The sequence below is a fragment of the Callorhinus ursinus genome, unplaced genomic scaffold (genome assembly GCF_003265705.2).
Source record: "Callorhinus ursinus isolate GAN/ISIS: 27379988/994484 unplaced genomic scaffold, GSC_fseal_2.0 scaffold30, whole genome shotgun sequence".
Lineage (NCBI taxonomy): Eukaryota > Metazoa > Chordata > Mammalia > Carnivora > Otariidae > Callorhinus > Callorhinus ursinus.
In genome coordinates, this window is record NW_027397092.1 from 12,805,349 (window position 1) to 12,832,884 (window position 27,536).

The following is a 27,536-nucleotide window of genomic DNA, read 5'->3' on the forward strand; positions in this document are numbered from 1 at the left end:
GTTGCCAAATGATGTTAACATGAATTCAACTTGGGTCTCTCTGGTCTGATCTGTCAGGTCACTATGGACAAATATGCCCTGAGATACTCTTTTGACATCCTGGGTATTACTCATTTGGCAAGAGGCTGATTTTTCTGATTTGTTTCCTCTGTCTCCTTTTATGGTGACATGGAGAGCTCCAAGTTCTCTTCCAATAAAAACATTTCGGACAAGTCATTCCCAATTGTTGGTGTATTCCTTATACCCAAATTTCCCATGGTATCTTATTTTGGTCAAGTAATTAGATGATCAAATGAAACGTGAGAGAGTTTCCAAGTGTGTGTGTGTGGAGGTGGTGGGGGGGGAGTCACATCATAATTTAACAAAACAACACATAGACTGTTTACTGTGTAGACAGTTACCTATACAGTTCTTGCCATCTGGAGTAAGTTCATAACCTTCATTACATAAACACTTGAAGGAACCAATTTCATTGAAACACCGTCCATTTCTGCACACCTGACCAAAAAAGGAGCTGCACTCATCTATATCTGTAAGCAAACGGGAATAAGCTTTTCAGAGAGAGCCCTCACACATGTATTGCGTTACATGTTGCAACATAAAAACATATTCACGGGCCCAAATTTACAAATATGCTTCATTACAATCCTCATCAATGCAGAGAAAAAAAACTCCTAGTGGAAGCACTGAGTGACTAATAAGGTCACAGAGATCCCCACTATATTTCAACCCCAAGTTTTGATATCAATAGAACTCAAATTTATAGCCAGATAAAAACCGAAGGTTTACAGCGAAGCTCTTCATTCTTTTCAAATGAAAAATATTTCTTTCCTTGGAGACCAGAAGGTGTACAGGCTTAACTTGATGGACTAGTTTGCAGATGATTATACCTGGAGATAAGCTAACTATAGTCAAAGCACAGATAATGGACAATATTAAATATAGAAAAATAAATTATACTAAAAATACTCTAGAACTGCTAACATACATTTTGCTGACAAAATACAGAATTTGAAAGAAAAAAATCTTAAGTTTCAGTGAAACTTAGGGCTGACTGCTTTGGAGTAATTACTCTATTAATTACTGCAGGTTTTTGAAGGATGTGTTTGGATCAGAGCCCTACTGGTGTCTTTAGTTCTCCCTGTTTATACAAAGGGTCTGAGAAACTATAGATAAGAAGGGAGTAGTTGAAAAAAAAATGTCCAGTTAGCTCTAAATTTTTTCACAGTGACAGAATCTGGAAAAAGGAAAAAAAAAAAAAAACAACAGGGTTGCTTGGGTGGCTCAGTTGGTTAAGCGTCTGACTCTTGATTTCAGCTCAGGTCATGATCTCAGGGTCGTGAGATCGAGCCCAGCATCGGACTCCGTGCTCAGCACAGAGTCTGCTTGAGATGCTCTTTCTCCCTCTGCTCTCCCCCGACTCAACAGACGCGTGAGCATGTGTCTGTGCATGCAGTCTCTCAAACAAACCAACAAACAAAAATAAATACACAAACAAACAAAAAGACAAAACTGAGCGGAGCATGTTCTGGTAAATTGGAGGTCAGAGGTGGGTTTGAGCCGCACTGATCCCTTACGGTCGAAAGCCAGCGTCGCTGTCCCATACCTTACAGGACCGTGTACATGAAGAGATGCTGGCTGTGAAACACCAGCACGGTGCCTCGCGAATGGTAAACAAGACATGTGCTCAGCATTTGTTTGTCCTTCCTCTTGCCCTGTTCTCCACTGACTTAAAGAACCTCCCCCTACTCACTACTAATTCTTGTTTTAATCATTGCTGTTTAGGGGCAAACAATACAATCCTGTACCATGCATAGGAGACAATTCCATTTTCCCCTGAAAATTTATGGTTGTTCAAAATTGAAATCAAACAGGTTTCTGAGGGCTGATGTGGAGACCTAGCCCCCAGCCCCTCCCCGCCACCTCGTGTGGGAAAAGACATCCCTGTTTCAAAGGCTGACAGAAAATGAAGTTTCAAGATGCAACATGTTTTTAAGTTGGAGACTCTGTCAGTATTTGACTATAAATCAAGAATGCATTATTTGAAATACTGAGAAAAGCACTGAAACAATGACAGGTCTAGCTGTGACCCCATTTACGGGGTAAAAAACACCCTAACCTGTAGAGCACTCCCAGCAGGCTTGCTATGAAGTGCATGCCCTTTCCTGTGCATCGACTGGCTGACTGACAGACGTACTCGACACAGCAGACGGTCTTATGATTATTTAAACCAGTACTACGGCTTTAGTTAACTGGAAATTAGCCAATGTTATTACGTATCTTTCAGCACCTATTTGTTTTTTAATGATAAAAACATTTGATTTACTCTTTGGTTATATTCCTTATTTCAGGACATTGTGTGAACATGAAACAGTAGCCCCAGAGGACTGAGTACTTACCCAGGCAATCATTATTATGAGTGAGTTCAAACCCTGGGTAGCAGAGACAGTTATAGGATCCAACCGTGTTTTTACAAGTTCCATTTCCACACGGATGCCGCTCACACTCATCGACATCTACAAAGAAACAGTGGCTCCAAGGAATTCAGTTTTTAACTCGAAAAACATAGCTGGTTAAACATTTACACTTTTTTTTTTTTTTAAACTACTGACTCACTTAGATTTTCCTCATTCAATACTTTGGAACCCGCATTTATTTCAGGAAAATGAGTGTGCAATAGAGAAAACTCTAAAATTATACGACAAAGTGCTGCTGAGTGACTTATAGGCTCATGTAATACTCAGAGCTCAGCTAAGCAAGCATTCCCTTAGTGCAGAGGTTTTAACGAATGGGTTTGCTTGTCAGTTGTAAGGAAACCAATCATTTGAAACACTAAACAATTCGTTCTATTCAAGCATTATCAACACCACTCCCTCAGAAATGTACACACATTAGTTTGATCAGTACAACAAAGGCAAATTTTAGTTTCCTAAATTTTATGAATAGAATCCAAATTGAAGAAGTCTACTAGAACTCAGTACTATTAGCCTTCAAAAAATGGAATTAAAAATATGTTTAGAAAGGTCATCCTCATAGAAGAGAACAGATTCCCTAGACAATGAATTCTAGGCTGTTGGAACTCTTCTTCTATGCAAACAAGGGTACTGTTCCTTAGGAAGAAAGCTTTGTTTATTTAAGAGAGATATTATCAAGGAGTTTCACTGTTTTTTATCATGAATGAATTATTAGGATCAAGGGCATGTTTTCTCCATATGAATTTCTGAATCAAATCTCAAATACTTTTTAGCAAATCACATTCTCTCTCTCACAGAATACAGCCAGGACATTCTCAGAAAGCTCATGCAAAGAGGACGAGATCCTCTATTTGTCTTTTGTACAAGCATCCCCTAGAGTTTTCCCCACCACCATGGCTGAAGTCCATAGGGGAACTCTTAGGAGGCAGAAGATGAAGAGTTCTCTAGGTGGTCCTGGTGGTACGGATAGGTCATAAAGGAAACTAGTCCTGTAGTACTGAGATCTGACTTTACTGTTCATACAGGTAGTATCCTCAAAACCAAAATAGTAGATGTACAAGTTCAGCTTTTTCTCAACTGAGGATATGTTAATTATAAATAGCCAAGTTTTAAATTTAATTTTCCTCTTTCAAGTGCAATGCATGGAGAACTCTTTTGGCTGAGATACATACTACGGTTGACATACTCAGACTGAAGGAGTTACGTTGAGTTCCAAGGTTGGGCTCCAAGGTGGCCAGCCCCTTTTGAAAACTCCTCATGTGTCAACTCAGCAAGTACTTACCGAACACTGTCACTACCAAACACTATCACTGCTCAGCTAACCATTACATGAGCTGCTGGGACATTTTAAAGAGTTTTGCTACATTTGCCTCTAAACATGCTTTGAAGAGTTAAAACACAAAAGCAGCCATTAAGTCCCACGTATTCAATGATTTGAGGAAAAAATGTATAAATGTATGTACGTGTGTGTCTATATATTTATTCCAATACTGTTGCTCTTACTACTACTACTCCCTGGCATTCTTGTGGCTGGAAAGGTTTTCTCGAGTGGGAACAGAGAAGGGGAAAGGGCAGCTGGTGACTGTGGTGACTTCCACAGAACCCTGAGGGTCCCAGAGTGCATGAGAACGTGTGGAAGGCATCTGAGCAAAAAAGCTGTGAACAGTGAACCAAAGAACATATTGATTGTGGTATGTCCCTGCTCAAAAATTTTATAGTGAATAAAGGCATGAACAGTTTAACAGAGCTAACTTGTACCGAGACTATTTCTGACAAGAGACACGGGAGTTAGTCACCCCAAGTGGCCAACCCGTAAGCCCTCTGGGAGTCTTAGTTCGCTGCACTCCCGAACTAACGTCCTCCCGCTTACCCATGCACATAGTCTGGTCCTGCGACGCCTTAAAGCCGTTGTGGCAGATGCACTGGTAACTTCCTTGCAAATCCACACACAGCCCATGACTGCAAACATTAGGAATTTCTAAACATTCGTTGCGATCTAAAAGAAAAAATAAAACACATGTTACACATATCTGATTTTTATTAAGATTCCTTCATTTTTTCACAGGCCTGTTTCTAGAACCTGCTCTTAATTATTATAGACAGGCTGAAAACGAACCATAACAACAGCTGAATCAAAAGAAACGAGGCTTGAAAATATCCAAGACTTAAAAAAATAAATAAAAAAAATAGGCCATTTTTCTACACTGATTGGTATCTCAAAGATACTATTTTATTTTAGGTCTAATCCTAGGAGAATCCACTGAAAGGACTTTTTTTTTTTCCCCCTAACAAATTAGTCTAAAATATGTGGTGGAATAGCTTCAATAGGAATGAAAAGATTTGCTTATCTTGCCAAAATTCTCTCTGAAAATAGGTTCTGAGAGGAATGCATGGCCAGCTGCTTGGCGGGGGGGTGGGGAGAAGGTGGCGCGCGGCCTCTCACCTACGCAGGCTCCGTTGGGGGAGAGCTTGAAGCCCGCCGCACACTCGCAGCGGTAACTGCCCGGGCTGTTGAGGCAGTCCGCGTGCCGCTGACACAGACTGTCACCATTGCTGCACTCATCAATGTCTGCAAGAGCAACACGGCCACTGTAAGGATTTCCTTATTGCGTCAGTATTACCTTCGCTTCACCCATGTGGTGACCCGCTCCTCAATACTGCTCAATACTGTAGAAGACGCCGTACAAATCAGGAGACCGGCTACAACCCCTCTGCGTCCACCGAACTCGTCTGGCTGGGGGTCACGCATCATTCGGATTACCTTCACAGACCAGGAGCAGGTCGTTGTAACTGAACCCCGTGGGGCATTCACAACGGAAGCTGCCAATCTGGTTGATGCACACGCCATTTGCACAAATGCCTGGGATCTCTTTACACTCATCAATGTCTAAAAGGGAACAGATTCGGTCACATATATGCAGTTCTGCTTCACATATTTACCATAAAGACCTTTGACAATGCTACATGTATGCTGGAGGGAGAATACCCACTCAGCACCACAAAAATAAATTCCCGAGTGGTATGAATGATTTTTTGGTTTACGAAAGCATATAGGCCATAAAGAGAGACTACTTTCCTTTGAATGATCAAATATACCAAGTGATTTTAGTGTCAAGGTAGCAAATAAACTTCCTAGAGAATCAAGCTTTCTCTTCAAGTGACGTTTCAGGGTCCCCTAACTGCTACTCCTCATCTAAGGAAGACAGCTAAGTCTTCTTATTTTTATATACTTTGTTACAGATGCATTGATCATGGAGACTTAAAATTATATTGCTTACTCAGTCTTTGAGGAAGAAAAGTAGAATGAACAGTAGAAAGTACATTCAGGAGAAAATGATTAGTATAATTAATAATTCTGCAAATTCCTAAGTAGATCAGTAGGAAAGGGGTACTACAAAAATATACCCAAAATGAAAACATACAGTTACAAAAAAAGAGCAACTGAAGGGTACAATAAAGTGGATTATTTAGAGTCATGTCATACAATATTCATGAGAAGGAAAATGAAGGTTTTAGCTTGATACGTATGAAATCTTGAGATAGTCCTACAACTCTCATAACCCAATCACCAAATTATGCTGACAGGGTAATACCCTTATTAACACTTGGGTAGAGTCTGTAAACGTGTTAGTTCTTTCTTGTCTAACTGTATTAGATCAGAATCCAGATTATTTCATTTTATGGCACTTCAAGCTTTAAAAACACCAAAGAAACTCTTACACAATGCCACCTATATGTATTAAAATAAACATAACCTGAAAAAACTTACCAACAGCTTTTCCGGTATGAATGTCAAAGGTGAATCCAGGGATATTTCCACATATGGTTTTAAAGTCAGCTTTAAAATATAAACAAAGCAAATGAACTCTTAAAATTCTCAAACTCCTTTCAAGTTACATTTTACATACTTGCACTGACAAATATGTTTTATGTTACTTACAACCAGATATTTTAATTTCAGTTGTATTTATCTGATAACAGTACCAGCTTCTGCCAGAAGTAGATTCTAGGCATTCTTTACCATTATTATCATCATTAACTTTTTAATGCTCTTACGTTAGAAGTAAATAATTACAAGATTCAAAATATCTACTGTAGGCATTTAAACTCTTTTGTTCTTCGGATATGCAGATCTTTAATAATGATCCAGTTTACATACACTGAAAAGCCAGGTTAGAGTACAAATTTAAAAAAGGATTACAAATGCACAAAGGCACAGGTGTGCAAAAACAGTTGATGTAGTGTGAAACAGATGAACAATGAATAATGAATGAGACATGAATTTTGTCTCATCTTTTTAAACATAAATGTCTATTTTGTTGGAATGTGAAATTTGAGGCATCAGAAACAATGCATCATAGTATAAAACAGACTATTAACAGTTACACCTATCACGTAATTCACCAAACTATAGAAATTTAAGAGAATTCTCATTTTTTAAGAAGCAGATTGCTTCTGATGCCCATGGCGACACACATGAGTAAAATTCCTGAAAACACTGTTAGGTAAAACAGAGTGTAGACAATATGGGACGTGAGGGGCTCTGCATATTTCATCCACCGAAGCTCACAGAGCATCCACAACATAGAGACACACAACAGATGCTCAGTTCAGTAGTTTCTAATAGCCTGGCAATGCATAAATTATACGTATCCTCTCATTTACTATATAACCATATGAATTAGTTACTGTCATTTTTAACTTGTTATCTCTATTCTACATACGAGGAATCGGTTTCAGAAAGGAGAAATCATCTACATAAGGTCAGATAAGTGGCGGAACTTCAATATAAATACAGACCTGTCCTCTTACACCTAAGCCCTTTACTTCCTCTTACAAAAAGTGATATTTAGGGGTGCCTGGGTGGCTCAGTCAGTTAAGTGTCCAACTCTCGATTCTGGCTCATGTCATGGTCTCAGGGTCAGAGGATCAAGCCCCACATCGGGCTCCCTGCTCAGCACGGAGTCTGCTTCTCTCCCTCTGACCCTTCCCCCACTCACTCTCTCTCTCTCTCTTCCCCTTCCTCTCTCTAAAATCAATAAATAAAAACAAAACAAAACAAAAACAAAAAGTGATATTTAATTCCCTAACCAGTGATCTTCAATCTCTAACTGATGGGAGTTTTTAAATTAGAGAATCGTAAAAACATTTCCATTTGTTTTTTTGGAGAACAACCATGGCAAGTTAGTTAAGAAAATCCATTTGTCCATTGACTTAGAGCCACCGAGAAAGGCTCCATAGGTCACTTTTCATGTTTCTTCTTATTTTCATTTCATTACCGCATTAATTATATCATCACATCTGAATACGTGTAACATAAGCAATATCCGGCAACAAATGCATAATCATTGTTTCTCATTTGTCCGACTGGTGCAACGCTTAGGATCTACAACCATTGAAAGTAACTTTCCACATCATTAATGAACCTGAACAGGCAACAATTTTAAGACATTTATTTTTCTGTTCTCATAACTCTTATCTTTTAGTTTTTCTTTCAAAAGAATCTGTGCTTGTGAGAAAAATTTTACCATGTACAGACCAGTTCTATTTTCTGCCTAAAAATTTCAGATAAGTTTGGGGGAAAAGGATGTCTAAGAAACATGTTGGCAATAGGCTGCTTTCATGTTAAAGTCTGCTCATCAAATCCATTTTTTGGTGTATGTGTGTGTGTGTGTGTGTATTTTTCAAAACTGAAACTAATGAATTTGATGGACTTGAAATTACCACAGGTTTTAAATCAAAATATGACACCTTCCAAGTCGAGCACAGTGACACACGACAGGTGCTCAGTAAATATTTGCTCAATGAATAACTGAGTAGTTCACCAGCAAACTATAAAGTAATGTTCTAAACCTTCGCTTTTTAGCAGTGGGGCTTATTTTCAGGATCCCGATGCCTCCTCGAAAGATAGCTCAGAAATCAGTATCTAGGGCGCCTGAGTGGCTCAGTTGGTTAAGCGACTGCCTTCGGCTCAGGTCATGATCCTGGAGTCCTGGGATCGAGTCCCACATCGGGCTCCCTGCTCAGCAGGGGGTCTGCTTCTCCCTCGGACGCTCCCCCCTTCTCATGCTCTCTCTCATTCTCTCTCTCAAATAAATAAATAAAATCTTAAAAAAAATTAAAAAAAAAAAAAAGAAATTAGTATCTGAATCCCAGAAAGGGCCACGTGGGAAATGGAGTCATATGACGCCCTTGGCTATTCTCAGAACTGAACATTTCTGGTTTTAGCACACATCTGCTTTTACTCAACTGTCACATATACGTGTCACCAGCTCAGCCTGCAGCAGAAGCACGGCCGTGTGCTTACCTGTTCCTGGGGTTGGGCACGGCTCACATGGTTTGTTCCAGGCTTTGCCAACGTTGTACGTGCAGCAACACATCCTCTTTGTCACATTGAAAGGCAATTCGTTCTCACAAGTGGTTCCATTATAGCTTCGGTAGCAAAAGCTTTTTCTCATGTCTACATAACGGAAAAACAAGCCAGCCAATCAGAGCAGGAAGCAGCTACTAATGAAGCCCACACACCTGGAGACACTCAGTTTTCCTGATTAATAACTCCAAAATACTTCTTGGCCACTTGGAGGCATCTTAAAATAATCCTTTAAGTTGAACATAAATCATGTGTAGATTAACCTCGATCTCTCCCGTTTTCAGATAAGGGATTTCCATTTGTAATTTTCTTGGCAAACAAAGTTAACGGGTACTTGTTTCTCTACTCAAAGGCACTGATTTAATTTTTAAAGTAATACATATTAAATTTTAAATGCTCTCTTACTTGCAAAATAATGTTCCCCTGACATGAATGGGAAACACAAATTATTTAGGAATAGGTAAGTTCACGTTTGATGACACTTTGTATCTCAGGCTCAGGCTTTTGACCATGGAACTATATATTCAAAGTTCAAAAAAAATGATGCAGAGCCAGAAGTTTGTAAACCTGTGAAATACTTCATCATTCATAAACACTTAATTTCCAAATTTTCTGAACAATCATCCTGAGGCATGAGTGTCCGAGTGCCCAAGCGCGTGACCTCATCCGTGTCCCATGCCTCACGCACCCATGCAGTTGTGGCCTCCGTTGACCTGCATGTACTCGGGCGGGCAGATGCAGGTGTAATTACCCAGTGTGTTGTAGCACGTCCCAGGCCCGCACACTCCGGGGTGCGCGAAACACTCATCGATATCTACAACAGGCAAGGGTACACATTGAGTCATAAAGCTATTGTTCCATGAATTTATATGATTTAAGCTACTAAACAAAACATATGGCTGATTCCCCAAATCCATATTTTAAAAAAAATTAGAATTTAAAGCAGTTCTACAGAAAAGACCTCAAAAGATGCATTTCCGTGACAGAAAGCGTGTCTTTCTTTAAAGGAAAAAAAAAAGCCAATATTCAAAAATACAGGTGACCAAAAGAAATTTTTTTCTGAAGTGGCAAAAACAATATGAAAGGCACCCGTATTTTTTTAGTTGAAATTTCACATTCTTCAGATGGAAGCACTTTAACGCTTGCTGTCCTGTCATTTAAAGTTTAATGCCGACTTTAAACGGAAGGCAGTTAGGAAAGCCTTTACCTTTTTTGTCAATTTGAGAAGAGTTGACATAGATGGTCACATTAGCTTCGGCTGCACAACTTAGTGACCAGACAAGTTGATACCTTATGCTGTGCTCACCATAAGTGTAGCTACCGTCTGCCCCGTTCTATCACTGTTACCGTATCAGTGATTGTATTCCTTAGGCTGTGCCTTTTATTCCGCGGCCTCTTCATTCTGTAACGGGAAGCCTGTACTTCCCTCGCCCCTTCCCCCATCCTGCTACTTCCCCTCTGGGAACCACCAGTTTGCTCCCTGCAGTTACAGGTCTGATTCTGAGGAAAGCCTTTCTCTGGATAGCTCCCTTCAAATCAGCAGCCATTCGGGGGATTCTAGGAGCCCAGCTGCTGCTTATTCTCCTTATTAAGCTGTATTTCTTCTAGAAACATTTATCTAATGTGTTCCAAAGGAAAGGTTATAATGGAAATAATATTAACATGTTTAATGTTCATTTTTAGAAACACTTGTTCATTGATTCCATAAATAAACACCAAGACTCTTCTGTATAAGTTAGAACTTGCGCCTAGAAAGATGACTAAGATGTAGGCCTTGCATCAAGAAGCTCCCTGTCTAGTGGGGAGACAGGGAGAAATGAGGGGGTGGAAGCAAGAAAGGCAACAGCGTCATCTTTGAACGTCTTCATAATATGCCTCCTGACATTTAAAAATTACTGGAAAACAGTAACTTAATAGTTGCATTCCAGTTTACCTATTTCCTGTAGGTAAAATAGAACTCTTATCCATATTTGAACTAATAACTTATTTGATACGGATGTTTTCACACTAATCCAGCTTTCCCCATTTATAATCAACCCATGTACTCAGGGAAAAGTTATAGTAAATTATAGCAGGTATGCTGTAAATTAATTTATCTATCACTGTACAGCTGAGCAGCATGGATAGGACAAGGTGAAAGCTATGAACCAGGCTAACAGATCCTTTGAAAGAATCTTCTCCAGGCCTGACGGTAATTGTGTTCTAAAGAGAGCTAATGACTTGAAGGTGTCCATGAAGCTCGCCTTCACAGATGCGGGTTTCCTCGCTGAGGTAATAGCCCTGTGGGCACTCGCACTGGAAGCTTCCGAAAGTGTTGATGCAGTTTCCGCCCTGGCAGAGACCTGGTAACTCCTGGCATTCATCGATATCTGCGGAGGGAGAGACAGCTCACTCAGAGCAAGGACCACCATCAAAGACCAGGGTTACTGTTACAGCCCTCCAATGTGTGACGCTTGTACGACCCGCAGACTTCTATGCCTTGGGTTTCTTCTGACCATGGATTTTTTTTTTTTTTTTTTGCTTTGTCATGCAAACTTGCTAAAATCCGAGAAGAGTGATTAACGCAGGCTGGGGATGATGGTACAGAGTTTCTCTGCAGAGCAATCAGACATCCGATCACTGTCATGGTTCTTATCTTTCCGAGTTACAAGTGGTTAGTCAGCACCCTGGTAACTGGCTGTCCCACTGTCATTTTGCAAAATAATCTTGTTTAGATTGCTCCACACTAACTTTCCTACCAGCTTTTCTCTTTCTCTTGTTTAAATCTGGGTGACAATTAGAGGTACGCTCACCTTCTAAGATGATTGTGATGGGGTTGGGTCTGAAGCCCTCACCTCCGGGACACAGGGTATAATACTCAGCTACAAAACAATGGGAGAGAAGAGATTTGACACCAGTGTTCAAGGGGCTGAGACAAGGAAGAAGCATTTTGCAGTTGCCAGACTAAAACACAATCTAAGAGGAGTGAACTGCATTCTTTAGCGCCCTTTCAAATACATTTAAATGTATATTATGTTTTACTGGAAGTAAAACATCACTGCTTCACAAATTACACACACAACAGAATAACCAAAACCATTTGTTTTTGATTAAAGAAAAACGCTTCAAAAGCAGACAATGTAGATCACAACTTTTTTGGCTAGTAAATAAAAACAGACTCAACCATTCCAAAGTTTCATCTGTGTCTGTATCAGAACACACATTTCAGCTGCAGACAAAATATGACTGACTTGAGGAGAACAACCCATCTATGAACCTGAACTACAACAATCCTGGAGAAGAACCAGGAGTGGTCTTTATCTGTGATCCCAAGGAGGACTGACAACATCACCATTCACACTGGACTGGGGTTAGCAATTGTGGTGTGTGTGTGTGTTTTGTTTGTTTGTTTTTTAATCATATCATGGAAAACAATCAGAAGAGAGCATTTCCAATTCCTTTCATATCAAACAGTCTTGGCCAGTTCCAGCATCATCACTGAAAGCAGTCCAAGGTCACGCTCTTCCCCCTCGCCACTGCCCCCACCCCCAGTACAGGAAGAAACGGCAACTGGTCTTCAGCTGCCACTCTGTTCCCCGACGCCATACTCACTGCTGTTGACAGGGGGGCATGTCTCGCAGGGGTTCCCCCAGGCCTTCCCCAGTGAGCAGCAGCAGGAGGAGCGGCTGACGCCCACCCCGATCTCAGTGTTGCAAGACAGACTTCCGTCTCCTCGAGGCCCGAACTTCAGGTAGCAGTTGCCCACTCGGTTGTCTGCAGAGCAATACAGGAGCTTAAAACTGCCCGTGCCTCAGAAGAATTGCTTTTCAGAGAGTGGCCACGTGAATGATGAAATTCAGACTCCACACACCAATGTGAAACGTTCATCTTCATCTCCAGCACAAAACAATCTCTTCCTTTAAGCCGTCTCAAGATTGTGTTGGAGGAATTATTAAAGATGGACTTTCCACTGTTTAGAAATCCACACAGACCACAGACTAAACAAGATTATGAGAAACTGCTCATTTGGGGAACTTCTGGGCCTTCACTAATAGGAATGGAGGGAATTTTTGTTATAATCAATCTATATCATGAGTTTATCAATCATGGAAATAAAATCCCAGAGAAGTCAACTTAAAGCTGTGCATCCTATCAAAGAAATATCGATAACCCCATCTCCTGCTTCTCCTCCCCATTATCTGGTTTCATTTCCATTTGCACAGAGACCTTTGAGCAGTTTGGGCAAAGGCAGTCAGTAACAACTTTAGAGAAGATACTTAAGACATTAAAGAATTTCAGTCTTTCCCTTGTCTCTATCCATAATTATCATCTAGCTCATCAGTTCCATGACTTTAAAATACTGTGTTTTTGCTGAGAACTCTCAAATGTACAGTTCCGTCTCTCATCTCTCCCCAGGAACCTACACTGTTCTGCCAGTTGCCTGTTTGATTTCTCCCCTTAGATATCCAATAGTTACTTTAAAGTTAACACATCTAAAATCAAACTCTTGGTACCTCCTTCCTCCACATAAAAAACCTACTCCACTCCTCTCTTGGGTCTTCGGCATTTTCAATAAACACAGCTCCATTTTTTTCAGTTGCTCAGGTCCTAAACCTTGGGGTCAGTCTTTGACTCCTTACTGTCATCCCGTATTCAATCCAGTAATCAAGTCGGTCACTTCCGTATCTGGAAAGTGACACCTCACCACTGCCTCCATCACCACAACATGAACCAAGCCACAGCCACCTCTCTCCTGGACCACTGCAACCGTTTCCTAACTCAGCTCTTCACTTCAGTCCTTGACCTGACAACAGCCAACTTTCCCTACCATACCTAGAACAACCCTTCAGAAGTATTTCCAACAGCTCACCTTCTCAGTCAGAGTAATATCTCAAGTCCTTAGTATGGCCTACAATGTAGTTTTCATACCTGGCTGCACATGAGAATCACTTGGACAACTTTTAATTATTTTTTTTTCATTTTATTTTTTGTTGCTGAATCTCAGGTGCCGAGAGATGAGCTAAGTCTTGATTCTGTTCTTACTAAGTTTGCATTCATTCATGCTTCCTCCCGCCCCCTGCCCCACTCTCTCTCTTATGCTCATCCTCTACCCAACCATCTGAATGTGTTTAATAATATCTTTTTTTGTCTGTGTTCTTACAAAATGAGTATTTTTGCTTCCATGAGCACATTTTAAATTTACATAAATGGTATTTTGTCATAGATCTCATTCCATTTTTGTTATATGCAATCTGTCAACTCTATAGGGTGCCCAACTGTCATTTTAAATCTATCTACTCTCCAGAAATGGTTTCTAAGTCCCTGCTACCACAAGTACTGTGGCAGTTAATGTCTTTACCCATGTCTGTGCATGGGCCTGTCAGTTCCTTTTTTTGCTGTCTAGAGACAGGGGAGAAACTGCTGGTTCACAGAGTTTCCATATTCTTAGGCCTCAGTATCAGGAAATATAGTTACTGTCATTCACCATCTGCATCCAATGGAACTTTCCAATTTTTTATAATAACTTTGAAAATAATTTACAGGAAAAAAGGCACAGTGAAACAACTTTACTAGAAATTCTAATAACAATTTAATCATCTCTAATTCAAATTTTTATTCCAGATTTTCTTGATTTTTGGACCAAATTTTCTTGGTCTTGGAGAGATACATGCCTGAGATGGTCCTAAGATTTAGGACCTAAGATTTCCATCCTAACAATTACCCGCCTATCGGCTGCCATGCGTGAACCTGAAACATTCATTTTGCAAAAACTGATTCACCATTTCATACACATCTCTAATGGCTTCTAACTTATCATTACTTCTTAGGTTCTTTTTCTTGCATCATTAAAACACAACGTCTGAAGACATTTTTGAAAACTGTGACAGCTCCTCATTTTGATGATGAGAGGACAGCTGTTTTCTTTGCTCCACAAATAAAAAAATTTTTTTCGTTTTTAGATTTATCAACACCAGCTAGGATAACCAGCCCAATGATTTTTCTACATCCCATATTTCCTTTTAAAATAACCTTTGTCTAAATACCTGCACCTTCATCATTAGCCCACTTATGAACCAAATCAATTAAATTTAGGGTATAAATAATAAAGAGACCTGGGAGGGATGACTCAGGTGCTTGCCAAATACCGCATGCTGAGGTTCTTCCTACTAAGAGACGAGAAGACCATATTTCCTCTGTCTACAGAAGTCTACTATTCACTCACTCTTTGACTTTTGAATTTGAAAAATCTCTTCTAGGATGTTGGTCTCTGAAGACTAGCAGCAGCCCGGCATTTGGCGTCTATGATCGATTTCACCATCATTGGAATCTAGACTGGAGTCTATGTTGCATTCATCTCCCGATCCATCTGACAACTGGGAAATGTTTTTCACACCCTATTTTCTTCTCTTTGCCATATGGCCAGAAAGTGAAAACCTGTGAACTCTCAGCTGTGTTCAATACATGCTTAAAGAAGGTTCCAAATATAGTGTCTCCAGTGTTCTTTCATACCTTCTTGGAAGATGATGCCACCCCCTCCCTGAGCAACACAACACGGTAAGAAAACTGAAGATGATGAAATGGTGACATTTTTTTCACTATTATGTCAAACCTTCTGGGTGATGGCATGATTTTCCACTTTATTATTTTCATCTTTGTTTTTAGCATCTCTGGACCTAACTGATGAGTAATGATGAAATAAAACCTAAAAGAGGGGCGCCTGGGTGGCTCAGTAGTTAAGTGTCTGCCTTTGGCTCAGGTCATGATCCCAGGGTCCTGGGATCGAGCCCCGCATGGGGCTCCCTGCTCAGCAGGAAGCCTGCTTCTCCCTCTCCCACTCCCCCTGCTTGTGTTCCCTCTCTCGCTGTGTCTCTCTCTGTCAAATAAATAAATAAAATCTTAAAAAAAAGAAATAAAACCTAAAATAATAAAATGGCAAAGGGAAAATAAGATCACCAACATCTCATATCGCATCTTAGAGGGTCTAATGGGCCACTATGGTATTTGTGAGATAGAATGAGTCTCTGTCCTCTGGAAGACATCTAAGGAAAAAATAAGACCATGAAATATCAATCCACACCAACAGAACTGCTCTACAAAGAAACTCAAAACCTAAGTTGATGATATGCTGACAGTTAATCTGGGTACTGTTGTCCAAGAATATTCTCTGCAAGGCTACCCTGATCTTCACTTCTACCAGGAGAACAGAGGGCCCCTTGAGGTCCATGTTCCTACCAACACTTTACATCATCCAGGTTGCTGAAGTTTTGTCAGTCTGTTAGGTATAAAGTGATAGTTATATAGTTGTTTTGATTTACTCTTATTACTAAAGACTTTGGGCTCATTATGTTTGTTCACTTTTGCAGTACTCCCTTCTATCAGCTGCCTGTCTGTAGCCTTTGCTTCAATAAAGTTTTTAAGCAATACTGAGGCACCAATGACTCAATTTCTGGGTGTGAAGCAGGTACCAGCAGATTTTTACAGTTCCAAATGGGATTTTACTGTGTAGCTAGGGTTGAGAGCCACTTTGCGATCTAAGCGATTGCTCCTTCTCTGATTCCTTTGTCTTGGAAGATAAACGTGACAAGAGTAACCATCTATATATATTGGTAACCTGGGGTTTGTTAAGGGAAAGGACTATTGTGTTTTCAAATTAATCACAGCAAACACTCACCCCAGTGCACCACCATGAAAGTGTGGATATTTAACTCTATATAGTTCTATTTGTTTCACTTACCAACACAACCCACACCAGTGGGGTTCAGCTGGAAATCCGGGGGGCAGTTACACTCGTAGCGACCAGGAGTGTTGACACATAGGCCATTCACACAGTTTATGGGATCCGCACACTCATCAATATCTATGAAAAGCATTTAAAATGCCCATATTAACATCTTTACTTTCTCTCTGCACACGGCTGTTTCTAAGAATTTGGTGTAATCTTTGCAAGTTATTAAAGATCTTTGGCAAGGCCTCAGCATAGTGAAATAGAGATCAAATCCTTGTATAGACCTACAACAGGTTCCACAGATCAACCACATGGTATCCAGGATAGTTATCATTTAATATCTTTAATAAATAATAATTAGATGTTGGGATTCTGAAGAAGAAAAAATGTTACCATCTGCCTAACTACAATGATGTATATACTTATGTACATACACATGCACATACATACATTTATACAAAGAAACAGTTTCCTAGTTTCATGTTAGATATTTAAGTTACTTATATAAAAATATATCAATTTCATAGTTAAAAATAAATGTGTCAGAATGTAATTTTTTTTCCCAAAAAATTACGTAACATAAGGTATAAAGCAGGCTAAGCAGAGGGCTGAGCAGAAATTTGAGGAATTTTTATATTTGGCACAAAATATTCACCTCAACTATTAAGAACCCAATCAAACCCATTACTGGCCATACCTGTGCAGTTCCCTCCGGTTCTGTCCAATTCATAACCATCATCACAGATACAATGAAACATTCCAGGCAAATTATTACATGTTCCAAACACACAAATATTTTGGAAGGAGCATTCGTCAATATCTGAGGATTAAAAAAAATAATCATCTCTTCTGTACAAAGACATTTTGATTTAATTTATATCACATTAATAAATTTTTGTCTCCCCAGATGTTTTTACGTAGTAAAAAAATCTCTTTGTCTTTGACTAGGTAGACCACATAAATGGCAAACAACTAATGGTCATTTACGGAACAAAGGTCTAAAAGAAATATTTTGTTTTACTGAGCATTTTAACTAACTGTCTTGGGTTATCCTATACTTTAAAAAAAAGAAAGAATTTGCCTAAGGCATAAAAATAAAAAACCAAGTATGAACATTTCAATGGGATGAGACTGTAAAAAATTAAACATAAAAACAAATTCCAAGATTCTAATAACTTAGTACAAAACATGTTTTATAAACATCCATAATATACAAAGTATAGAACATATTTTAAATATTAAAGATATCATTAAAATTATTTAACTTTTTAAAAAACTTTTTCTTATTCTGCAATCTAATAATCTGTTATCATAAACTTAGTTTTAAATAGGGAAATAATTTTTTCTAATAGCATGTAGTAAGATCAACCATTGCTCTACGTTCTTACAAATTAAAATGTCTCCATTGAATTGAAGTCATAAATTCAGTTTATGAAACTCTTCCGTGAGGCTTTAATTCAGTCAGTAAGGGGGAAGTTACCCCCTCCTCATGCATATGAAAATGAAGGCATCTATGTGTGTGTCCAGCTGTAGAAATAATCTATACTTTTACTCGCAGGAAAAAGATGGACATTTCTGTACACAATGACCTCAAACTCTGAGAAGGCAGAGGAGGCATGGCATTTTAGGCCAGACAAGACCAGGCACGCTACCGTGCTATCGAGAGACCGTTAGGTATGAAGTTTAAAAGGTCTGCTGGTCATTCATCATAGTTAAGAGATAATGAGTTTCAACTATATTAGATTTCAACTGTGGTCCAAACTTTGTTTAAAAGATCAACTGATGTATCAATGTGTCTTTTCTTGTGTTGAGGGTATAAACACAGTTATTCTCTTTATGCAAATGAATAAGTAAGACTCATTAAACTAATTTATAATTGAATGGTGTTAATCTAGAAGTGAAAATGGAACTGTATTATCAGCCCTCTTTGTGTGCATTTTATTTTTAAATGAACTTTATTAGAAATAACTTCCATTTAAATAATGTAATACATGTGTACACTTACACTGACACAAGTGAAGGTATTTCAGAATACGGTCTTGTTTTTGTTTAAATTGATGCATATTCAGAAATTCAAACAATACAGAAAAGTGTTGATAGCAAACAGAAAACAAAGAAAATAATACACAAATAAAGTGGCAAAAGCAGAAAATCACTCAGAAATCCATCCACCCAGAAGGAATTATCACTGATGAACATCATTCCAAATACTGCTCTATCCACAGTCACAGAGTGAAGCTGAAAAAATTTCTATGCAAAAGATCAATTTGTTTTTATCTCCGTAGTTTCTAAGATACTTTCTAATGTTAAGAATTGATGAAAAACACTAAAAACTGATGCTCTTTTCCCCTTATGTTAAAATTCAAATATAATTTTGAGACAGTATTAATGGCTTCTGTGCCATGAATTTTAAGAAAATTAGCATTCACATATGCTTCCAACTCATTTTTGTTATTTCTATAATTTTCACTTTTTCAATGTTTATGGCATTTACCATAATCTCTGAAGTATCTAGTATTGATTCTTAAAGGAATCAGTAAGGCTTTTACTGCAACTCCTACATCTCTCTCTCGAATCGTTGTGTTGCAGTGCTAAATTTTTTTTTCCCCAAGAAGGGAGGGCCCACAGGTGTTTTCTCTGTGCATTATTTCACATGTGAGAATATGCCTATTGTTTTCACAACTGACTAACTGCTGAGATAGAACATCTTCACATGTGTCCTCAGGATTCTGTGGGCCTCGGTCTCATGTCTTCTGGTCTTGAATGTTTTGGTTTTGTTCACACGTTCCTTTTCCATCTACAGCCTGAAGAATCCTTCTCTACGGCTTAAGTCAACAAAAGTAAAAAGGCTAAGTCTCTGGTCTTATGATTTATCTTTTTCTCTAACATTCAGTGCTTCCTTCCATTTTGGGGAAATGTTTGGCTGTTCAATACTTTTTTCTGTTCATTTATTTTGGGCTCTCTACTTCAGAGACACCAATAATACTTCCGTGTCCAGTCTTTGTCTTTTCTCTCATAGTGCTAAGTTCTTCCCCCTTTCTCGTTCTGACTTTTCTGCCCACCTCTTTTTGTTCATTCTCTATGCCGCCCATTAACGTTTTTACCTCTGTCTTTCCTATTCTCTGCTGTTTCTATTGAATAGGTCTCTGATTTTGCTGTGTTTGTTTCCCATAGCTCTGCAATTTCCCCATTTGCCTTTTGTCTTTTCTTGCTTTTATAATCTCTTTGAACTTGTTCACTCATATTTATGCTCACATTAAAGTCCTCTATGACACAAAGTACCTGTGGGAAATCTGCTTTCATTCCTTGGGTGATTTTCTTCTACTCTGCGTTGGTTCTCTCCTTTTTGTGTATTCTTTCACCGTTGGTTCCACACGGCGCCTGCAAGCTTGCCATTGCTTACTTTCAACTTACGTACATGCTACTTGGTCAGCCCCTTTATGAGTTTTCATATATTCTGGAACAGTTTAGACAGAGTATCTGGACATACCCCCCTCCTTATCTGGGCGTTATTTGGAAGACAAACTGGGATATGGATTTCATTACAGCTGCTATTCTGTTAGCCTAAGGTGGGAAGGAGTGAGGATGAAAATGGGAAGCTGTGTGCTCATCTGCTGATGCACCTGGCCTCGCTTCTTTCTTCACACATGACACCAAATGGTCTGTATCCATGTTTACTCCACTGATGATGGAGTCCTAGCCTGTCCCTGAGGAGCTTCCTCCAGTTTTGTATTCTCCCATTTTGGTGGAGAATGTTGGGAAACGGCCAAATGCAGCAAGTTTTGGGGCACTAAAGAAACTCTGAGAATTTGGGTGAGAAGTAGAGGCTGAGTGGAAAATGTTGATCCGTCAGTCAGTTCAGAGGGTCATATATTATCAGATGGGAGGGTCTCAAGAAATTAAATTAGTGAATACAGGAGAAGCTGTCTAAATGAGACAGAACCTGTGGGGAGAGATAAGACAACATCAAGGAGAAAGAGGCAGAACCATGGAATTACATTTTGGGATCTCAAAATTTGGCATTTGTCTAAGTGGGGCAGGGTCTCACTGAGGATGAATTACTTGTGTGCCTCTCTCCTTTGTCCTGGCAGGAGACGTTTCCCTTTCTGGCAATGATACACTGAAAAACCAACACATGAAGCACATACAGTGAACACAAACTACCTAGCATCACCTCAGGAAAGGTCTGGGGAGAAGTTCTGTAAGGGCCAAGACTGCAGATAAAGGAGTAGGGTTAGGAAGGGGAAATTATTAGGCACGAAGAACTAATTTTTTGAAATTTTATGCTGGCCAAAGTACCTGGCTACTGCTGACTTGTTCCTTTTCCTACCAACTCTTGTCAAGTCGAAGTGAGTAATAAATCATGTAAACCCAAAACCACACTGACTCACACTTTCTACTAATTAGCTTTGGTGCTTACACGAAACCAGGACCAGGGGGAAGAAAATGAAGCTCACTCTACAGTGGCCTTGTATGAGATGCATTAGATTCTGCTCAATCTAACAGATCATTGTCGAAGCGTGAATGCTTTCAGTTTCCAGTATCATCTTCCCCAAGGTTTACTATTCATTCTCTTGGTCTGATTCTCTAAAAATTGGTGGGTATGTATTGAAACTTCCATGACCTTTTAAGCACACCTTCTTCCTTCAGTACCACTTCAGGTAGTAAGATGGAGAGAGGCTCTTTTCTGAGCCATTCTAGATGGTCTGATTTGTTTTTGTCTGGTCGCCACTGGTGAACTGTGCGTGTGTGTGTGTGTATGCTGAGTATTTGCCATTTCTGTTCATTTGATTAGATGCTAGTGTAGGGAGAGCCAGTAATCTGGTTTCATTTTATAATCTTTGCCCAGCACTTAGCCTGAGTTACCTTTTCACAGGTTTTCTATGAATCACTAGTTTTGTTAAGGCCTGCTGGTTCCTTAATTGTTTTTAATCTTTTTCCTTTCTTCGTCTGTATTTGCATGGACTCCAAATGCACACAGTGATGGCCCAAACGATATATAAAGCAAACTGAGTCTCTGAGAGGAAATCCCCATTCTTTTTCTTGGAGAGCTGTCGCACTAGTCACAAGTCCCATTTCTAGGAGAGAGGGATGATGTCACCAGTTAAGGGAAGGACACACTGCTCTTAGGCAAAAGGTGCAGGCCTTGATGAGTTCCCGGGGAGGATTTCCAGTCCCAGACAGCAAGACAGACAGATGGCAGACTGAAACATGAAGGTAAATGCCCAACACAAGCTCCTGAGGTTTTCACAAACACATTACATAGCAGTGATTGGGGGAGATAGCATCTCCTATGTTTAAAAAGCTGAATAGTTTTTCCACATGTCATTCATTTAGTAATAAAAAAAAAAAAAGAAATGGTTAAAAAGAAAAAAAAAAAAAAAGGAATGAGCCAAACTTCCAACTGTTGGCTCTTGGCCAGGAAAACTTCATAAGAGATGAAAGCCGCCTTCATCATTATTCATTCGGCAGAATAATCCATGCTTAAATGAATGACTTTTATATGTACAGCATGTGCTGTGTATTCTGCTTCCAGGTGGAGCCCGTTCCAGCCCTTTTTGTGGTTGCATGTGCTGGAGCTGATCCAGCTTGGCAATGAGCTGGAGTCGCAGGGACCCACCTTGGCAGGACCTGCTGTCGGAGGCTGGAGTGAAGCCCATCTCGCACTCACAGCGATAGGCACCTGGGACGTTGAGGCACTGCCCGTTCTCGCAGAGGTTGATGTTTTCTGCGCACTCATCCACATCTATGGGAGAAGCAAATGACATCTCTGTTAAGTTCCCCGCATAGTGACACGGCTTCTCCTTGCTCTAGAACTGAGTCCACATCACCGGCTTGAGCTGGTGCTCATGAACATGAAACAACACTCAGCTGCATTCCCCTAAACAAGCGTGTACAACTGGCTAACAGAGCTGTTTAGCCTAAACCCTGACATTCCATTCTCACCCGATTGACAGGAAGAGGGCAGGTGTCTCTCGGATCTTAGTTCTTTCATACTAACTTGATGCATCAGTGTTATAACCAACATCACCGACAGATGACCAAGAACACTGAAATTAATCTTAAAAGGGTGTCTATTCTAAGATTATGTTTTCAAGTCAACGAACAACTTGTTTTGTCACTAGTTCAAAGTATGTTTAAGCAAATCAGAGCTACTCTACGAGAATTTTTCATGTCACTATGACTGTATTAAAATACTTCTCTCTTAATTATGCAAATGAGCAGGATTCACAGACCAGACAATTTATATAATCCTATCAAATTGAGAAAGGGGGTAGTGCAGAAAGCAGTGTTTATGGAGGGCCTAATATGTGCCAGGTAGAGGGCTAGCTGCCTGTCGTGCATGTTTTCGTTTAGTTCACCGGCCCTGTGCGGGTCAGAAGAGGAAGAACCTGAGGCTCAGAGCGGCTTCTGTGGCTGGGCCTGCATCTAAGTGCAGGTGCGCCTGACACCAAGGCCACACCCTTTCCTTCATACCCTGTTGTAGAGAAATGTAAAGAAAGGCGCACTAAGACTGAAAAGTAATGAAGCTTTAAATATTAAATAAGCACGTTTTCTTTTTTTTTTAATTTTTTATTGTTATGTTAATCACCATATATTACATAATTTGTTTTGGTGTACTGTTCCATGATTCATTGTTTGTTCATAACACCCAGTGCTCCATGCAGAATGTGCCCTCCTCAATACCCATCACCAGGCTAACCCATCCCCCCCACCCTCCTCCCCTCCAGAAACCTAAGCACGTTTTCTTAAAGAAGCATCTGAAAGTGATGTCAGTGTTTTTGATGTCAATAATTAGACAAAAATTAGAGTCTGTCTTTTAATTGGGGGTTTAAAGTATGTGCTGAAATTCAACCGAAAACACCAATCTCCACAATCTTAAAAGCATCATACTTTATGTCCAGCAAGCTGATGCAGTCATTCATAGGAGTATAATAAGGAGATGTCTTATTCTCAAGGAATGCAAAACGAAGAGCAGCTCAGTCACAGCTAATGTTTATTGAACGCTTAGGATGTGTCTTCCTAAACCCTTCACTTGTGTGATTTCATTTCATCCTTTCAACACCATGTGACAACCTGAGATTCTGAGGAGCACATGAACCAGTAGTGATTGGGTGGAACATATATTGTATCCTAAGACACTGAATAGTTTTCCCTCATGTCATTTACTTCATAATAAAAATCGGAATGGGAATTCCTGCCCCCTTTAACTACATTTCTCTTTAAAGAAGGCAAGCTTATGGAGTGTTCCATGAAAACCATGCCAGAGCACATCTGAGGACTCTCACCCACCTGAGCAGGTAAAGCCATCTCCAGTGAACCCTTCAGAGCAGGCACATCGGTAGGAGCCCGGGGTATTTACACACTGAGCATTGATGCTACATTGGTGGGTGCCGTTTGAACATTCGTCCAGATCTGCGTGCCAAGAGAAGAGAGCGATCGAGTTCAGAAACGAAAACAGAACCCTTAAAACACACAGACGGATTTTCACTGGTCTTAATTTAAGTGTACAGTGGACAAGTGGGATTTGTTTTACTTTACCTGTAAGGTCACAATTCCAGTTCTCTAAGATCTCAGACTCACAATCCAAAATGTCTGTTCTACAAACGGGCTAAAATGATTAATAAAAGTATTTGTGAGATATCTAATAAGCTAGAATTTTAATGGTTAAAAGGTAAACCGGTGCTAGATTTCCTTCTGAATTCCACTGGGCACAGATGTGATCACTGGTTCCTTTATCCCTAAAAAAGGGTCAATTTCTAAATTCAGGGACTGAATTTCAGAGCAGGATAATTAGCAAAGAGTTTTCAAGTTCCTTTAACAGATGAGGAAAACAAGATCTGATTCTTGATCTCGCAGAGTCTAGTCTAGTAGAAATGACATAAGCTAAACAAAGAAATATTGGTTATGTCAAATAGGTTGTATGTTCCATGAAGAAAAGGGAATAAAATGGGCCTCTCATTTGGGCTGCAGGAACAAGGAAGGGTCCCACTGGGGAAGGAATTTTCAGTGAACTTCACACCGGGACGATGAGTCAGAGTTAGCCTGCTGCCCAGAAGCAAGGAACGGTATTCCTTCCCTAGGGAACAGCACATTTAGAGATGCTGAGAAGGAAAAGAGCTGGATGTGATAAAAGACACCGGGGGAGCCAGAATGACAGAACACAGCATAGGACCTGGGACTGATGGAAGCTGAAGCTTGGAGAGCTATGGGAGGAGGGTGCAGGCTCTTGTAAACAACAGGAAGGAAGCTGCATTTTATCCTCAATTTGAGGATTCGAATGATAATTTATTTGTTTATTTATTTATTTTTTGTCATAAAATATGGATATTTCATTCCAGCTCTGGGGAATGAAAAAAAAGGGGAACACATTCTTCTGCACACCCTTCTAATTTAGCGGACATTAATTTGAAGAAGCTAAAGCAAATATGTACATGTATCTGTATAAATATTTATATATACACATACATATTTCATCAGTGTTTATATATTCACTCTATTTTTGTTTTTTAATAAACACCCTTAAAAGTCATTAAATGCATCCCAATACTTCTGCCTCTTCATCAATCTTTTAATACTGTTTAGATTAAATTCACAGTTTGTGTTTTAATCCCTTATGTGATTGGTCAAACTGTACATTACATTAGAAGATGTGAGGGAAAAAACTTCGTTTAAAAGTTATACCCTAAAAAAAAAAAAAAAAAGGTTATACTCTCCGTATCACAGTTACCCTTTACATGATTTTTTCATCATCGTTTTCAACTTCACACATCTTGTAGTTCTCTACGCAGACTATTTCAGCTTCTAGTGCTGTACATATCTACATCCTCTGGATGGGACTGCCCATGATCCATGAGCTTGGGGTCAAGCATGAACTGTGTAGCACCTGGGGTGGATTCTGATTTTGTCTTTGTTTCAGAGCTGAGTTCTGTTGTCAAGGGCACTGAGTATTTCAGGCTGTCAGTTGCTTTTGCAGGTATTTCTATTTCAGCAGAATTTCCTAGCTTAGATTTTTCTTTAGGTTTAGGAAATGACTCTTTTTTGTTGATTTTTGTCCACAATGATTTAACTGCTTCACAAATTTGCTGGCTTGTAGTATATGCCTTTTTCCCAGTTACCTTTGCAATTATTACTGACTGAACTGGGTAGCAAACAGTTGCTCCTAAAGTGGCCAGTCCCAGTGGATAAGCAATTTTCTTAAACCTAGAACCTTTTCTTGCTGAAACCAAGCCTGCCAATCCTGCAACTGTAATCACTCCAAGTTTTGGAAGAAAATCTCGAGGTGGATTCTTCAGATAAATATACGCATCTTTTCCAAATTGTACTGTATCCATTATTCCATTTTCACAAACACATAAACACCCTTGCACCAGCCAATATAATGACCAGTTGTAGTGCGGATGGATGCAAAGCCCATTTGTAAACGACCAGGCTGTTCTTCAACATATTTAGACTGCAGAGGTGGTGCAGTATATATGGGGAGCTGCTCTGGTCTTACTAGCTGCTTTTTGTATTCTTCTTCTTTAGCTGCATGGACAGTTATAGATGCACATAACAGACCTCCAGGTATGGTTGTCAGCTTTCCCATCCTAACGGCCGCCATATCTGTGACCTTCTCCGTCTCTCGAATGATAATTTAAAGAGACCAGATTCATGGGTTAAAAGATCTGTCTGGATGCTATGTGGAGAACAGATTAAAGGACCAGCAAGGCAATGAGCAGATACTTGAGGATGTTCTTTTTGCCTCAGAGAGAGGCAGAGAGAGAGAGAGAGAGAGAGGGAGGGAGGGAACGAGGGAGGGAGGGAGAATGCCTGAGAGTAGAGCAGGGGGATGGAGATGGAAAGAAGAGGATGAATTTGCACGATGTTTTGGAGCAGAAGTACTTGGACACAGTTAAATCTTTTGTAGTTTGCAATAGTTGGCCAGAGTGATGGATGACAAGGACAAAAAAGGAAGGCTAGAAAAGAGAAAATATGAGGCCAGAAAATAGGAATGGGGGATATGGCTGGAAAAAAAAACACAAAAAAACCCTGTGAGATTAACGACAAGAGTGACGACAGCTAGACCAGAACTGGGTCTAGTGAACTGAATAATGCCATCAGGGAACGTTACTTAGCAAAGTTATTTGGAAAGTATGATCATTTCTGTTCAGTCAGCTCCTACACATTAGACAAGTATAAAACAACTGGAGGGCCAAGACAGTATACTCCAATTAACTGACAATGTTGTTAACGGATCTTAAGGCTCTTCCCTTCAATGCTTACTGCTGGCTTACAAGGTTTTAGTGAGTAATCCTGGGGAGGTCAGTTGAGCTTGTTTTATTTTCTATTTTAAGTTGACCTGGATAATTCTAACCAGCTGGAACAATGCTTTGCTGGTAAAGCATGCACAACAGTTAGGCGTAGGAAGCCGCACTATGTGTAGCAGCGAACGTGACAGACAGCCCCCCTCACCCCCCCACCTCACAGCCAGGGAAGACTTAGGAGACCCCAGCTCAGCAACTCAAAAGCCTGGAGAACAGCCACTGCCCTTCCTTCCAGTCTCCTCTGTCCCAGTCAGACCTCCTGGAATCCAGCAAAACCTTTTGCTTTCTCTGGAAGAGGAGTTCTATTTTCTATCAAGAAGCTGGTACTGACCAGGCACAGACTCAGATTATCTGATAAAACCTTTCCATTTCCTTCACGTGTTTCACTGGGTTTTAAGTCTCACTGATTGCTGTATGAAAAGACTGGAAAAATACATTAGTCATTTTTCATCGTACATCTGTTTGGACTTCTGGCTACACATCAAATAATTTTTACTGAATAACAACACATTAAAAAGCAGATGCCAAGGCACACTGCTGTGATGTGATAATTTATGCCAAGGTTAAAGGAAACTCTTAGGCAGGAATGACCTTGCAACTAAAGATAGTCTTTGATTTTCAAGAGAATAAATGAAAAGCAAGAACATATTCCTATTCAAGTACGTGGGTTAAGGACTGTG

General features: G+C 39.8%; 1 protein-coding gene and 1 pseudogene across 1 annotated transcript in view; both read right to left on the reverse strand.

Moving 5' to 3' along the window:
• Positions 1-27,536, reverse strand: part of FBN2 (fibrillin 2) — a 255,478-nt gene that overhangs the window by 36,159 nt on the left and 191,783 nt on the right. Inside the window, exons 33-47 of the mRNA XM_025860885.2 lie at positions 23,843-23,965; positions 22,170-22,295; positions 17,247-17,369; positions 16,559-16,681; positions 12,436-12,597; positions 11,637-11,705; positions 11,088-11,213; positions 9,533-9,658; positions 8,782-8,934; positions 6,244-6,312; positions 5,236-5,361; positions 4,918-5,043; positions 4,345-4,470; positions 2,400-2,516; positions 402-530 (exon numbers count right to left, since the gene is read on the reverse strand). Coding sequence (XP_025716670.1) covers positions 402-530; positions 2,400-2,516; positions 4,345-4,470; positions 4,918-5,043; positions 5,236-5,361; positions 6,244-6,312; positions 8,782-8,934; positions 9,533-9,658; positions 11,088-11,213; positions 11,637-11,705; positions 12,436-12,597; positions 16,559-16,681; positions 17,247-17,369; positions 22,170-22,295; positions 23,843-23,965 — 1,824 coding nt within the window. The remainder of the gene's footprint in view (positions 1-401; positions 531-2,399; positions 2,517-4,344; positions 4,471-4,917; positions 5,044-5,235; positions 5,362-6,243; positions 6,313-8,781; positions 8,935-9,532; positions 9,659-11,087; positions 11,214-11,636; positions 11,706-12,435; positions 12,598-16,558; positions 16,682-17,246; positions 17,370-22,169; positions 22,296-23,842; positions 23,966-27,536) is intronic.
• Positions 24,861-26,167, reverse strand: LOC112815095 (MICOS complex subunit MIC27 pseudogene; annotated as a pseudogene).